General features: G+C 52.5%; 1 protein-coding gene across 1 annotated transcript in view; it reads left to right on the top strand.

Moving 5' to 3' along the window:
• LOC119978323 overlaps positions 1–16,722 on the top strand; it is a 492,194-nt gene that overhangs the window by 442,605 nt on the left and 32,867 nt on the right. The window contains exons 15-16 of the mRNA XM_038819870.1: positions 12,856–12,903; positions 16,627–16,674. Of these exons, the coding sequence (XP_038675798.1) occupies positions 12,856–12,903; positions 16,627–16,674 (96 nt within the window). The remainder of the gene's footprint in view (positions 1–12,855; positions 12,904–16,626; positions 16,675–16,722) is intronic.

Genomic DNA, 16,722 nt, shown 5'->3' on the forward strand with positions numbered 1-16,722 from the left:
TGGCCAGCACCAACACCGCCAGCACCAACACCGCCAGCACCGACGCCGTCAACGCCGACACCGCCTGTGCAGACGACGCCACCACTGCTGCGTCGCTCTCAACGAACCATCCGGCTGCCGGTCCGACTCAACCTGTAACAGGCACTGGGTTGCAAGATGGACTCTTGATTTTTTTTCCCCTCCCCCCTGTAAATAGATCACGGTTATGTATTATAGTTTCTCGTCACCCCCGCCGGACTCATTTTTAACAGGGGTTGAATGTGGTGATCTACCACTGTATATATATGTGTGTGCTTGTATTAGGGGATGCACGACAGTACCTGTATTACAGGTTTACCGGTAAGCCCCTGCTGGCTAGCTCCGCCCACAGGGAGCTGTATAAATATTCATAAGTTCCCCTGAGCTGCCATTCTACAGCTGCAGCCGAAGGAATAACATATCACGGTAATAAAGCCTCTCTTGTACCGATTTGAGTCTTTGTGTGCAATTGTTAGCGTATCAGCTTGTGCTTTTAAAAATTGTTAAACCCGGCGTGGCGACTGCTGAGGGAGAGAGAGGGGGTACGGAAAGTGCCCAACATGTCCATAGTTTGCTGACAATTGTACTGCTGGCTGGGGTGGCTTCTGCCAGGGCTGGGGGGGGGAGTAGTGGGGGATGGCTAGAAGGTAGGCTATGGGGTCAGGGCGGACGGACACGGAACACCATTGCCGCAGCCGCCGAGGCAGCCATGCAGCTGCACATGCCGCTAACAGCCCACTTTGAACCTGGTACCACGGGTCATATAGGTGTCCCCTTAGGGAAACTCCCTGTGTGCCCTCTGGCCCCAGACACCCATCAGCTGGATGGACACACTCCAGCACAACCAGTGCCATCTTTTTGGATTGGATAAGTGTATGTGGGGAGTGTAATGTGTTTGTACGGCTGCAGCTTATCAGTCTCCCAAGTGTCGAGCATGGACCCAGTATATCCCGGACCGTTTTTCAGTGGAATCGAATATGTTCCACAAAGCACCGGTGCTCACCCCTAAATGGTAGCGGAATTCGTTCAGGTGTGGCACCGGTTTTTCTATCGAAAAAGTCCACAGATTTTCCATTGCGTCAAAACTTAAGGCGGTATTCTCCGTTGGCCGATGCTGATATCGCAATCGACAGTTGTGTGGAGAATCCCTATTTATGATCGAATCGGGGGCGGTGCCTCTTTTTGGATGCTCCGCCCCCTCTACAACAGCGTCATTGAGGAGTACACCACACGCCGTTGGGACAGCCTCAGGACGTTACCTGAAGTCCCTCCCCTCCGTGCCAAATGGCCAAGTTCCCGACTGCGCGGGGCACATGTACTCTGTCTTCTTGAACCCGCCATGGTGGCTGCGGACTGTGTCCAGCGCCGCCACAGTCAGGTGGGAGCCGTGCTCCTGGCCGGGGGGTGGGGGGGGGGGGGGGGGGGGGTAGCGACGGGGTGTCCACGGGGGCACTATCTAGCAGGTTGTGTCCGCGCGCAGTCTGTGCCGTGAACGGCGTGACCACTGCAAGTCATCCCTGTGTGCACGCGCGGCTACGGACGGCAATTCTCCAGGCGTTTGGTATTGGGAAGGCCATGCGTTTTATGTGGCGCAGCTGCTCGCCCTTCACTGGTCGGAGGATCGGTGTGGGGGCGGCACCAATTTTTTTGTCGTAAAATCAGACACATCCTCCGGCCATAGCCTCTAAATCGGAAAATCCAGCCCATAGTCTCAGAAACGGAGAATCTCACCCGCTGTTTTTGAACCTGTTACTATGTGTTCTCTGACTTTTGTATCTCCTGCCCGATTCGGAATATTTTCCAATTGCGTTTTAAAAGCATCTGATTTACTTTGCAGTTTTAAATTTTAATAAATACTCATTCTGATGTGCTGCCAGTTTTGTTAAATAGAGGGCATTGTGGAAAAAATAGGAAAGAATGCATTGGGAATGAATATTTATGACATGCATAAGTAATATATGTTGTTCCTAACTGTAGATGATGTTGACATTGCCCTTTCGGCCACCGATTGTTGAGGTCATGAATGACTCGTTGCAGCAATGGATCTTTTTTGTTTCTTCTCTTATGAGAATTATTTTTTCGTCCATTGTAGAAAGGTTGTCTGCACACATTTGTACCTAAGACTCGATGTGTTGGATTATCTCTACTGGTTCACTTGGTGAAGTGACTGAACGAGGCAAAGCATCTGCAATTATTAGATCTTTGCCAGGCATATATAGCAGATTGAAATATCTTCGAAGTTTGAGCAGTATTCCTTGCAATCGAGGAGTCATGTCATTTAGATGCTTGTGAATGATGTGATGCACGATCACAAAGATGAGAGTTGGATAAAACTGAGGCTTTATTGCTCTAAGATGTGTGGCCACCAGCTGGCGAAATGACTGCAGCATGAAGGACACACACATTTATACTCCGCCTACTGGGCGGAGCCAGCAGGCAGGGACTACCGGCGTACCTGTAGTACAGGTCCTACCATACATCACCTAATATAGGTGCAACAGTGGTTTACCACATGATGTGCATCAGCGGTCTATGATCCGTTTCAACGGTGAATGTTGGCAGGCTGCAAACGTAATCATAGAATTTTAGGATACCAGTGAGGAGACCTAAACATTCCTTTTCAATTTGAGTGTACTGAGTCTCTGTCGGTGTCATTGCACGTGATGCATATGTTACTGGAATCCATGACAAGGTGTCGTCTTTCTGTAACAACACTGCTCCAATACCATCCTGACTTGGGTTGGGGGCGATGCCTCTTTTTGGATGCGTCAGTCGAGATCTTGGTTTCACGATCTGGATCAAAGAATGCTAAGATGGGTGCAGTTGTGAGTTTCGCCTTTAACTCCAACCATTCTTTTTGATGTTCCGTCGTCCACTCAAGCAAGGTTGATTTTTTGATTAAATTTCTGAGACATGTTCAGCACGGTAGCATGGTGGTTAGCACAAATGCTTCACAGCTCCAGGGTCCCAGGTTCGATTCCCGGCTGGGTCACTGTGCGGAGTCTGCACGTCCTCCCCGTGTGTGCGTGGGTTTCCTCCGGGTGCTCCGGTTTCCTCCCACAGTCCAAAGATGTGCGGGCTGGGTGGATTGGCCATGCTAAATTGCCCGTAGTGTCCTAAAAAGTAAGGTTAAGGGGGGGTTGTTGGGTTATGGGTATGGGGTGGATGCGTGGGTTTGAGTGTGGTAATCATTGCTCGGCACAACATCGAGGGCCTGTTCTGTGCTGTACTGTTCTATGTTCTATGTTGGCTGGGATTCTCCCGCAACCGGCGGGGCGGTCCGTACCGGCAACAAAGAGTGGCGGGAACCACTCCAGCGTCAGGCTGCCCGGAAGGTGCGGAATCCTCCGCACCTTCCGGGGGCTAGGCCAGCGTTGGAGTGTTTGGCGCCGCACCAACCGGCGGCGAAGGGCCTCCGCCGGCCAGCGCGAGTTGGCACATGCGCAGGAGCGCCAGCGTGTTCTGGTGTATGCGCAGAACTGCTGGGATGATTCCTGCGCATGCGCAGGGGGTTTCATTTCCATGTCGGCCATCGTGGAACCTTACTCAGGCTGGCACGGAGGGAAAGAGTGCCCCCACGGCACAGGCCCTCCCGCAGATCGGTGGGCCCCCATCACGGACCGGGCCATCATGCCGTGCCCCCCTCCCCCGGGGCTGGATCCCTCCACGACACCCCGAGGACTCTGCATGCCGACCTCAAAGCCAGGTCCCGCCGGTATGGACCTTGTCTAATTCACACCGGCGGGACCGGCCGGAAATGGCGGCTGCTCCCCCCATCGGGGCCTGGAGAATCGCCGGGGAGGGCCGTTGTGTGGTTGGCCAAATTTGGGATCAAAAATTCACCACTCCAAGGAAACGAAGAACTGCTGTCTTGTCCTCAGGGACTTTCTTTTATTTTAATAAACATTTTGTTGAGCTATTTTTGGTACTGTAAGAACAATAAAATAAACAAAATTAAATATAAACATGGTGCAAAAGCCGTCTCCCATCCTGACATGTCCCACCTTTATTAACCCCCTACTCTAAGCTAAACTAACCCCCCTCCCCACCTTCTGCTGACGATTAATTTTCTGCGAAGAAGACGCGGTCCGGAGAATCGCCGGGGGGGGCGCTTCCAGCGGCTGACGACCGGCGGGGCGTGATTCCCGCTCCTGCCAAATTCACGGCGCAGGAGAATTCGGCAGCCGGCCGCAGCGGGATTCACGCCGCCCCCCCACCCCGGCGATTCTCCGACCTGCCGGGGAGTCGGACGATCCCGCCTCCCCTAAAAGGGGCCCTCTCATAGCGAACTTGATTTTCTCCAAACAGGGAAAGCTAGCCATGTCCGATAGCCAGGTCTCCGACTTCGGAGGCTTTGAGTCCCTCCAAACTAATAGTATCAATCTCCGGACTACCAGGGAAGCAAAGGCTAGAACGTCTGCCTCTTTCTCCTCCTGGATTCCTGGGTCTTCCGACACCCCAAAAACCGTCATCTCTGGACTCACCGTGGATATGACATCTGCAAATCCCTGCTAAAATCCCCAAACCTTCGAATATGCCCAGGACATGTGGACATGGTTCGCTGGTCCACCCGCTCATTTTGCACACCTGTCTTCCACCCCAAAGAATCTGCTCATCCGGGCCGCTGTCACATGAGCCCGATGAACGACCTTCAATTGTATCAGGCTGAGCCTGGTGTGGTGAACGTATTGTACTAACCATTCACCACTGTATTACATTGAATCACGCTACTGCCCTTGTGCGCTCCACCTATGGACCATTGTACTGTACTACACGGAATGTATCATGTTGGTGCTCTTGTGGGCTCTGCCCCTGGCTCCGCCCCCTTGAGGGGAGGTATAAAGAGCAACTGCCCTGTAGGCGGCTCTGACTAGCAGAGCAGTCGCAGGCAGGCACTGTTCCAGCCACTGTTCACTTCAACTCTCTGTCTCGCGTGAATTGATGGTTGCATCATAGAACATAGAACAGTACAGCACAGAACAGGCCCTTCGGCCCTCGATGTTGTGCCGAGCAATGATCACCCTACTTAAACCCACGTAACCCGTATACCCATAACCCAACAATCCCCCCATTAACCTTACACTACGGGCAATTTAGCATGGCCAATCCACCTAACCCGCACATCTTTGGACTGTGGGAGGAAACCGGAGGAAACCCACGCACACACGGGGAGGACGTGCAGACTCCACACAGACACTGACCCAGCCGGGAATCGAACCTGGGACCCTGGAGCTGTGAAGCATTGATGCTAACCACCATGCTACCGTGAGGCCCCATCAATTGAATTGACAACAATATTGCGATGGAAGCAGCCCTCAAACCTGACCGACTGGAACTCAACCTACAGGCCGTGGAAGCCAAAGGGATTTTTTCACACTGGCTCCGTTGTTTCGAGGCCTACCTCGCTGCCTCCTCCTCGCCCACCGTCACCGACGAACAGAAGCTGAGCATCCTCCACACCCGGGTGAGCCATCGAAGCTCTGTACAACTCGAGGAAGCCTCCACATACGGAGACGCCCTCGCAATGCTGAAGTGCCTATACGTGAAGCTGGTGAACAAAGTGTACGCGTGGCATCTCCTCACCATTTGTCGCCAATGCCCCGGGGAATCGCTGGAGGAGTACCTACGTGACCTCAAAGTCCTCGCGCGAAGCTGCAACTACCAGGCCGTCATGGCCTCTCAACATATGGAACTCGCCGCCTGGGACTCCTACGTGTCTGGAGTCAGGTCCAACTACGTCAGACAACGCCTGCTCGAGAATAGCGCCCTCGACCTGGAAGAGACGGTAAAACTAGCCACCTTAGAAGTAGCGTTCCAAAGCCTCAACGCGTTCCCGTCCGATCACGCGACTCCCTCGTGGACCCCTGACCCGTGAGTACCCCAGGCCTGTGCCACGCGCCTGCCGGCCCAACCCGTGAAGCTACCCTGCTATTTCTGCGGCCAGCACCAGCACCCCAGGCAGCGCTGCTCGGCTCGGAAGTCGAACTGCAGCGACTGCGGCAAAAAGGGACACTTCGCCAAAGTTTCCCTGGCCAAGTCCAAACCCTCCAAATCGAAGGCCCGACTCTCGGACTCACAGGCCCGCAGACCCCGCAGTGTGGCTGCATGCCTGCTGGCTCTGCCCCCCCCCCCCCCCCCCCCCCCCGGACAAGTCATCTGCTTCTTGTTGTCCGTGGGGCCAGCCATCTTCAACTCTGCACACCATGTGCGACTCACGGAGGCCAACATCTTGGCCGCCGTCCCCCACGCAGCCCGCCACGTGCGACTAATGGGGGCCGCCATCTTGGACACCATCTTCCTCACCGCCCGACACGTGCGATCGACGGGGACAGCCATCTTGGGACCACCCCATCACCTCCGACCACGACAGCTACGCGCAACTCGGCACGGTCACCCTCGACCAGTCACAGCCGAAACACCTCCGGAACTCCATGATGACCGTGTGGGTCAATGGACTCGAAACACCTTCCCTGTTTGACTCCGGGAGCACGGAGAGCTTCATTTACCCAGACACGGTAAGGCGCTGTTCGCTCCAAATCTCCCTCGCATCCGGATCGCACTCAGTGCAGATCCGGGGGTACACTGCACCGGGGGGACTTCCAGTGCAACCTCAGGGGCCTAACCCTGAAGTTCGGCGGGTCCCTACCCCCACTCACCGTATGTAGCCTCGTGACCCTGAAGGTCGGCCCTCTCCCGCTCTTCGCAAATCTCACCGCCGACTGTAAGCCAGTCGTCACCAGAAGCAGGCAGTACAGTATCCAGGACAGGACTTTTATCAGGTCCGAGGTCCAGCGATTCTTGCGGGACGGGATCATCGAGGCCAGTAATAGCCGCTGGAGAGCTCAGGTGGTGGTTGTCAGGACCCCGGAAAAGAACTGGATGGTTGTAGACTACAGCCAAACCATAAACCGGTACACGCACCTCAATGCGTACTCCCTCCCTCCGGGTAGCGAACATGGTTAATCAGATTACACACTATCGAGTCTTCTTCATGGTGGATCTGAAGTTCGCATACCACCAGCTCCCAATCCGCCCGGAGGACCGCCACTACACTGCCTTTGAGGCAGACGGCCGTCTCTTACACTTCCTCCATGTCCCGTTTGGCGTCACAAACGGGGTCTCGTTCTTCCAAAGAGTTATGGACCGGTCAATGCACCAGTACGGGCTGCGGGCCACATTTCCGTATATCTGCGGTCACGACCAGCAGGACCACGACGCCAACCTCTAGAAAATTCTCCAAACCGTCCAAACCCCACTTACAACAAGAAGAAATGCGTTTTCCGCACAACCAGACTAGCCATCCTCGGCTACGTCGTGGAAAACGGAGTACTAGGGCCCAACCTCGACCGTATGCACCCCCTCCTGCAACTCCCTCTTCCCCACTGCCCCAAGGCCCTGAAAATTTGCCTCGGGTTCTTTTCCTATTACGCCCAGTGGGTTCCCAACTATGCGAACAAAACCCACCCACTGATCAAAGCTACCATCTTCCCTCTGACTGCTGAGGCCCGCCAGGCCTTCAACCACATCAAGGCAGATATTGCCAATGCCGTGATGTGCGCGGTGGACGAGTCTGTCCCCTTCCATGTGGAGAGCGATGTCTCAGAGGTCGCCCTCGCCACCACCCTCAATCAAGCGGGTGGGCAAGTAGCATTTTTCTCCCCGTACCCTCAACGCCTCTGAAATTCGACACACCTCAGTCGAAAAAGAAGCCCAAGCCATCGGGAAAGCTGTACAGCACTGGAGGCACTAACTCGCTGGTAGGAGGTTCACCCTCGTCACCGACCAACGATAAGATCTTGAGGTGGAGGACCGAACTCTCCACCTATAATTACGATATAGTGTATCGTCCTGGGAAGCTCAACGAGCCCCCAGATGACCTCTGACACCCGAGGGTCACCCGGCTCCTCCACTACATCAAGGCCCACAACCTGCCCTACTCCACCGAGGAGGTCAGGGCCATGACCAGGGACTGCCAAATCTGCGCGGAGTGTAATCCGCACTTCTATCGACCGGATAAGGCCCCACCTGGTGAAGGCATCCCGGACCTTTGACTGCCTCAGTATCGATTTCAAAGGGCCCCTCCCCTCCACACAAACCGCCACACGTATTTCCTCAACATCGTTGACGAGTCTCTCCTGCTTCCCTTTTGCAGTCCCCCGCCTCGTCATGACCACGGCCACCGTCATTAAGGCCCTACATAGTTTCTTTATCTTGTTCGTTTCCCCACTTACGTCCACAGTGACCGGGGGTCCTCGTTTATGAGCGACGAACTGCGTCAGACCCTGCTCGGTAAGGGCATCGCCTCGAGCAGGACTACCAGTTACAACCCCAGGGAAACAGAAAGGTGGAGAGGGAGAACGCGAAGGTATGGAAGGCCATCCTCCTGGCTCTACGGTCTAGGAATATCCCAGTTGCCCACTGGCAGGAGGTCCTCCCCGACACGCTCCACGCCATTAGGTCCCTCCTTTGCACAGCCACTTACGAGACCCCTCATGACCGCCTATTTGTTTTCCCTAGGAAATCCACCTCTGGGGTCTCGCTTCCGTCCTGGCTGAAGAAACCGGGGCCCGTCCTACTCCGCAAACACGTAAGGAGCCATAAGTCCGATCCCCTGGTCGAGAGGGTCCAGCTCCTTCACACCAACCCCCAGTACGCATACGTAGACCACCCCGACGGCTGACAGGATACGGTTCCCTTCCGGGACCTGGCACCCGCAGGTTCCCCTACCACCTACCCCCCCAACCTACACCGACCAGCGCCCTTGCCCCTGCATGGCCTTCACACCCCCTCCTGTACTCCCTCCCCCCTTTGCCGACCCACAAGAATGAAGCTCCTGAAGACATGCTCCCGGAGTCCACGCTTGTGCCCACACCAACGAGTTCACGACCCATGCCGGCACCGACGAGTTTGAGACCCGGGCCCGCTGCGATACCAGAGCTCCATCGATCGAAGCGCACGATCAGGGCACCGGACAGACTGAACCTGTGAGCTCTTCACCCCCGCCGGATTTCAATTTTTTTAACAGGGGGTGAATGTGGTGAACGTATTGTACTAACCATTCACCACTGTATTACATTGTATCACGCTGCTCCCCATGTGGGCTCCACCCATGGACCATTGTACTGTACTACACGGAATGTATCATGTTGGTGCCCTTGTGGGCTCCGCCCCCTTGAGGGGAGGTATAAAGAGGAGCTGCCCTGTAGGCGGCTCTCACTAGCAGAGCAGTCGCAGCCAGACACAGTTCTAGTCGATTAAAGCCACTGTTCACTTCAACTCTCTGTCTTGCGTGAATTGATGGTCGCATCACCTGGCATATGTTGCGGACGCGTTGCCTCTACTCAATGCGTCCGGTCCTCAGGCACTTTCACGGCTTCAGTGGCTTTTATCTTGTCTGTGTCCGATCGTACATCGTGTTCTGATATCTGATCACCCAGGAACTTGAGAGTTGACATTCCAAAGCTGCATTTGGATTTGTTTAGCTTGAGGCCATGCTCATGTATGCGTTTGAAGACATGTTCCTCTGGATTCCACGTTGACATTCCTTCCATCATCTGTTCTATGATGCGGTGGAATATTTCAGATGCCAAAATGATTCCAAATGGCGTTTGATTGTATCAAAATCGGCTAAAAGTTGTATTGAAGGTGCAGAGCTTTCTGCTGGATTCTTCTCGTTGTATTTCCCCAAATCCTTGAGATGCATCCAGTTTGGTGAGATGCGCGGGTGTGCCATCTCGCTTGTAATCTCTTCCCTTTTTGGTATCGGGTAGTGTTCCCGCATTATGTTCTTGTTTAGATCTTTGGGATCTATGCAGATTCTTAAATCACCTGAAGGCACCATTGAACTGACCCATTCAGTTGTTCAGTGACTTTGGAGATGATGCCTTTCTTCTGTAGACTTGCTAGCTCTGATTTTAACCGTTCCCTCAGTGGAACAGGTACTCTCCTTGGTGGGTGAACCGCAGGTTTTGCATCAGCACGCAGCATAAATTTGAACTCAAATCGAAGTGTGTACATTCCTCTGAAAACATCTGGATATTGATCCAGTATTCCTTCAATTCTGCTCTGAAGAGCTTGATGAGATGACGCCAATATGTAAATCCTTTGAATAAAGTTTAATTGCTTGCAGGCTTTCACACCTAAGAGCGACGACTTGTCTGATTGCATAATCTCAAATCTTAGGCTCGTCTCGATGTGTTGTTGGACGTTACTAAATGGCATGACCCCAGTGACGAGATGCCGTTGCCATTGTAGTCTTGAAGTTTGCAGACAGCTGGAAGGAGTTTGGGAGCCTGCTTGAGCTTCGAGAAGTCGAGCTACAAAAGCAGTTTAGCGGAGGCACCTGTGTTCAGCTTAAATTTAATAGGGCATCTATTTAGATCTAACACTGTGTTCCATTCAGCGTCGGAATCAATGGCATGGATTGATTTTACTTGCGATGTATTCTCTGCGGAGTTTTCAAACTTTTCAATAGTTCTCACTTGGAATCTTTTATCGAGGCAATAGACTTCAGGATCTGTTGAACTATCTTAAACAGACTCATCTGTTTTAAGTTGTACTCTTCTGGCAATTTAACTCTTATTGAAATTCTGTTTGTGAGTTTTAAATTGGTGTGCCGATCTGCACTGTGCAGCATAGTGATTCAGTCTCCCTGAAGACATTGTTTGCCTTTCGTAGGGCATATTTTTCGGAAGTGGGCGGTTCCACACCTCATGCATGCCATCGTATCAATCTCATGATGTTCCGTGCATCTTCAGACATGCACAGAACGGTTCCAGGCCGTCTCACACTTTTTTGCGAAGTGCGCATGTGCGGGGTCCGAGTGTGCACGTGCAAGATGGCTGCCGTCCGAAACATGGAGCCTTTTCAATTGCGACACTGCCTTGATACACTCGACCTCGTGGAGAGTTTTGGCACCACTTTCACCGGTTTTATACTGCAAGTACTGATTTTTGGACTGTTGATGCACCAAACACATTTCAAGAGCGACTTGAAGGGTCAAATCTTTTTACCGAAGTAGTCTCTCTCTAAGGTGTTCATCGATAATTCCAAACACTAATTGTCCACGAATCATTGAGTCAGTTCGTGCAACAACTGAGGATTGAGCTAACAGTTTAAGGTTAGTGAAAAAGCTGTTAAAATATTCCTCTTACCCTTGCATCCTTTTTTTCAAGATGTAGCGCTCAAATATCTAATTTGTCTGAACTTTACAGTGGCTATCAAATTTCTCAAGGATGGTGTCATACTTCGTTTTATTTTGACCTTCTGAGTGGTTCAAAGAGTTGTAGATCTCTATCGCATGTGGACCAGCCATAGTCAATAAAAGAGCAATTGTATGTGCATCTGGCGCGCTTGTTGAGTTAGATGCTTTTAAATACAGTTGGAATTGTTGTCTAAACAACCGCCAGTAAACATTAAGGTAAACGGTGATCCTGAGGTGACGAGGTGCTTGTGATCTGATCATCAGGCCGGGAATCATCAGGCTTTGTTCTGAAGGTGATGCTTTTATTGTCGAATGGCTGTATATTCTTCTCTCGATACTCACTAAATTTAACTAGGTAGATTCGGTAGCCACTCGTGGTACCATGTTATATTACTGGGTTTAAGTAATATATGTTGTTGCTAACTGTAGATGATGTTGAAGAACACTCAAGTCTTTGAGGTAAACTGAAAGAATTTATTAAGTAACGATTTAACTAATAAATGAGTTATACACTCCATTGAACTAACTCTAGCAATAAAGTAAGAATGGATGGGCGGCATTCTCCCCGACCCGGCGTGACGTAGGGTCCCGGAGTAGGGGAGTGGCGCCAACCACTCAGGGGTCGCGCCTCCCCAAAGGTGGGGAATTCTCCCCACCTTTGGGGGCCAGCCCCGCGCCGGAACGGTTGCCACCAGAAGACCGGCGAAAAAAACTGGCGCCCCCGGCAGCAGGGCTGGCCGAAAGGCTTTCGCTGGTCCGCGCATGCGCCGGCAGTGACGTCAGTGGCAGCTGGCCGCTGTCGTCACTGCCGGCGCATGCGCAATGTGGGGTTCTCTTCCGCTTCCGCCATGGCGGAGGCCGTGGCGGACGCGGAAGAAACTAGTGCAGCCAGGGCACTGGCCCGGACTCTGAGGGGGGTCCCCGATCGCGGGCCAGGCCACCGTGGGGGCACACCGTGGGGTTCGATCGCCCCCCGTCCCCCCAGGACCCCGGGGGCCTGCTCGCGCCGCTGAGCCCGCCGTTCCAGAGGTGATTTAAACCTCGGCGGGCGGCGGGAGAGGCCTCCCAGCGGCGGGACTTCGGCCCATCCGGGCCGGAGAATCGCCGCAGGGGCCTCTCCGATCGGAGTGGCGAGATACCTGCCCCCGCCACTTCCCAGGTGGCGGAGAATCTCTGCCACGACGAGGGCGGGTTTTTAGGCGCCCCCAGGCGATTCTCCGACCCTGCTGGGGGTCGGAGAATTTCGCCAGATAACTGTACAAACTGTATCAAAACTGCACATGGTGTCTGGACTGAGATTCTCTCTGCTACACTGCTGCAATCTGATTACTCCTGCATGGAAAGAGAACTGAAAGAGCTAGAGCTTCTGGGAACTCCATTATATAGAGGATCGAGTAATACCCTCTTGTGATAGAGTTACAGCTGGGTGTTATGATTAATCCGTTACATGTCTGTCTACATATTACAATGCACACGAATACATTTTGATGAATTGTTGTTCTCTTACATTTTCCACCAACCTTTACAAACTTTTGAATAATTGAAAGTAAAGGCAGAGTTTGATTTCAAAACTAAATATAAAATATAGACCTTTGTATGATTTAAATATATTTATGATGTGCTTATTTTTAAAGGACATGAAACACCACTTTCAAAACAAGAATCGTGGGCTTCAGAAAGAGGTATATTTATCAATATTGTTGATTTAATTTCATAAAGATGCAATTATGTGGGAAACCTTTTGTTGCTGGGTGTGCGCAATTTGACTGTAACAAGTCATTGCTCTTTAAAAATGTAATTTAATGGCTATGGCTGCACTAATTTGTTTCAAACAAAAGAAAAAGGACTGAATTCTCCTTTCCTGAGAGTAAGTGTTGACGCCGGCACAGGATACGTGGAGTTCCACGACAGCAAAAGTGGCACCGCACCTGGACTGATTCAACAATTGTTAAGGGGCAAGGATTGGGGTCACGTGAAACACAATCGATCCCAATGAGAAAGAGTGTGGGATTCGCCGGATTCACGATTGATTCTCAGGAGCCTGACATGCTGTAGCTGCAAATACACACTTCACTCCCCACACACAACATCCCAGTCAACAAGATGGCAGCGAGGGGAACTGCTCCATGATTTACGGACGCCGAGCTGGGGACTGTTCTGGATGCGGTGGAGGAGAGGTGGGTGAACTATTACCCTGGCCTGGGAAGGAGGCTGCCACCCGCCGCCATTCGCGATGCCTGGGCACAGGTGGCAGAGGCGGTGAGCGCCGTGAGCAACACCATCCGGACCAGCCAGCAGTTCCGTAAAAAAAACGGCACGACCTCCTCAGTGCGGCCAGAGTGAATAGGCAGCAATGTGCCCCTGGCACTAACGCCTGTTCCGCACACCAGTAATCCAACTCTCTTCCTTCACCGCCCACACCAGGGACCGGGTAAACCCCAGGCAGCGCTGCTCGGCGCTGGCAGTTGCCCACTGGCAGGAGGTCCTCCCCGACACGCTCCACGTCATTAGGTCCCTCCTTTGCACAGCCACTTACGAGACCCCTCATGACCGCCTATTTATTTTCCCTAGGAAATCCACCTCTGGGGTCTCGCTTCCGTCCTGGCTGAAGAAACCGGGGCCCGTCCTACTCCGCAAACACGTAAGGAGCCATAAGTCCGATCCCGTGGTCGAGAGGGTCCAGCTCCTTCACACCAACCCCCAGTACGCATACGTAGACCACCCCGACGGCCGACAGGATACGGTTCCCTTCCGCGACCTGGCACCCGCAGGTTCCCCTACCACCTACCCCCCCAACCTACACCGACCAGCGCCCTTGCCCCTGCATGGCCTTCACACCCCCTCCTGTACTCCCTCCCCCCTTTGCCGACCCACAGGAATGAAGCTCCTGAAGACACGCTCCCGGAGTCCACGCTTGTGCCCACACCAACGAGTTCACGACCCATGCCGGCACCGACGAGTTTGAGACCCGGGCCCGCTGCGATACCAGAGCTCCGTCGATCGAAGCGCACGATCAGGGCACCGGACAGACTGAACCTGTGAGCTCTTCACCCCCGCCGGATTTCAATTTTTTTAACAGGGGGTGAATGTGGTGAACGTATTGTACTAACCATTCACCACTGTATTACATTGTATCACGCTGCTCCCCATGTGGGCTCCACCCATGGACCATTGTACTGTACTACACGGAATGTATCATGTTGGTGCCCTTGTGGGCTCCGCCCCCTTGAGGGGAGGTATAAAGAGGAGCTCCCCTGTAGGCGGCTCTCACTAGCAGAGCTGTCGCAGCCAGACACAGTTCTAGTCGATTAAAGCCACTGTTCACTTCAACTCTCTGTCCTGCGTGAATTGATGGTCGCATCACCTGGCATATGTTGCGGACGCGTTGCCTCTACTCAATGCGTCCGGTCCTCAGGCACTTTCACGGCTTCAGTGGCTTTTATCTTGTCTGTGTCCGATCGTACATCATGTTCTGATATCTGATCACCCAGGAACTTGAGCGTTGACATTCCAAAGCTGCATTTGGATTTGTTTAGCTTGAGGCCATGCTCATGTATGCGTTTGAAGACATGTTCCTCTGGATTCCACGTTGACATTCCTTCCATCATCTGTTCTATGATGCGGTGGAATATTTCAGATGCCAAAATGATTCCAAATGGCGTTTGATTGTATCAAAATCGGCTAAAGGTTGTATTGAAGGTGCAGAGCTTTCTGCTGGATTCTTCTCATTGTATTTCCCCAAATCCTTGAGATGCATCCAGTTTGGTGAGATGCGCGGGTGTGCCATCTCGCTTGTAATCTCTTCCCTTTTTGGTATCGGGTAGTGTTCCCGCATTATGTTCTTGTTTAGATCTTTGGGATCTATGCAGATTCTTAAATCACCTGAAGGCACCATTGAACTGACCCATTCAGTTGTTCAGTGACTTTGGAGATGATGCCTTTCTTCTGTAGACTTGCTAGCTCTGATTTTAACCATTCCCTCAGTGGAACAGGGACTCTCCTTGGTGGGTGAACCGCAGGTTTTGCATCAGCACGCAGCATAAATTTGAACTCAAATCGAAGTGTGTACATTCCTCTGAAAACATCTGGATATTGATCCAGTAAATACTCACTAAATTTAACTAGGTAGATTCGGTAGGCACTCGTGGTACCATGTTATATTACTGGGTTTAAGTAATATATGTTGTTGCTAACTGTAGATGATGTTGAAGAACACTCAAGTCTTTGAGGTAAACTGAAAGAATTTATTAAGTAACGATTTAACTAATAAATGAGTTATACACTCCACTGAACTAACTCTAGCTATAAAGTAAGAATGGATGGGCGGCATTCTCCCCTACCCGGCGTGACGTAGGGTCCCGGAGTAGGGGAGTGGCGCCAACCACTCAGGGGTCGCGCCTCCCCAAAGGTGGGGAATTCTCCCCACCTTTGGGGGCCAGCCCCGCGCCGGAACGGTTGCCACCAGAAGACCGGCGAAAAAAAACCGGCTCCCCCGGCAGCGGGGCTGGCCGAAAGGCTTTCGCTGGTCCGCGCATGCGCCGACAGTGACGTCAGCGGCAGCTGGCCGCTGTCGTCACTGCCGGCGCATGCGCAATGTGGGGTTCTCTCCCGCTTCCGCCATGGCGGAGGCCGTGGCGGACGCAGAAGAAACTAGTGCAGCCAGGGCACTGGCCCGGACTCTGAGGGGGGTCCCCGATCGCGAGCCAGGGCACCGTGGGGGCACCCCCCGGGGTTCGATCGCCCCCCGTCCCCCCAGGACCCCGGGGACCTGCTCGCGCCGCTGAGCCCGCCGTTCCAGAGGTGGTTTAAACCTCGGCGGGCGGCGGGAGAGGCCTCCCAGCGGCGGGACTTCGGCTCATCCGGGCCGGAGAATCGCCGCAGGGGCCTCTCCGATCGGAGTGGCGAGATACCTGCCCCTGCCACTTCCCAGGTGGCGGAGAATCTCTGCCACGACGAGGGCGGGATTTTAGGCGCCCCCAGGCGCTTCTCCGACCCTGCTGGGGGTCGGAGAATTTCGCCAGATAACTGTACAAACTGTATCAAAACTGCACATGGTGTCTGGACTGAGATTCTCTCTGCTACACTGCTGCAATCTGATTACTCCTGCATGGAAAGAGAACTGAAAGAGCTAGAGCTTCTGGGAACTCCATTATATAGAGGATCGAGTAATACCCTCTTGTGATAGAGTTACAGCTGGGTGTTATGATTAATCCGTTACATGTCTGTCTACATATTACAATGCACACGAATACATTTTGATGAATTGTTGTTCTCTTACATTTTCCACCAACCTTTACAAACTTTTGAATAATTGAAAGTAAAGGCAGAGTTTGATTTCAAAACTAAATATAAAATATAGACCTTTGTATGATTTAAATATATTTATGATGTGCTTATTTTTAAAGGACATGAAACACCACTTTCAAAACAAGAATCGTGGGCTTCAGAAAGAGGTATATTTATCAATATTGTTGATTTAATTTCATAAAGATGCAATTATG

Source organism: Scyliorhinus canicula, chromosome 1, assembly GCF_902713615.1.
Source record: "Scyliorhinus canicula chromosome 1, sScyCan1.1, whole genome shotgun sequence".
Lineage (NCBI taxonomy): Eukaryota > Metazoa > Chordata > Chondrichthyes > Carcharhiniformes > Scyliorhinidae > Scyliorhinus > Scyliorhinus canicula.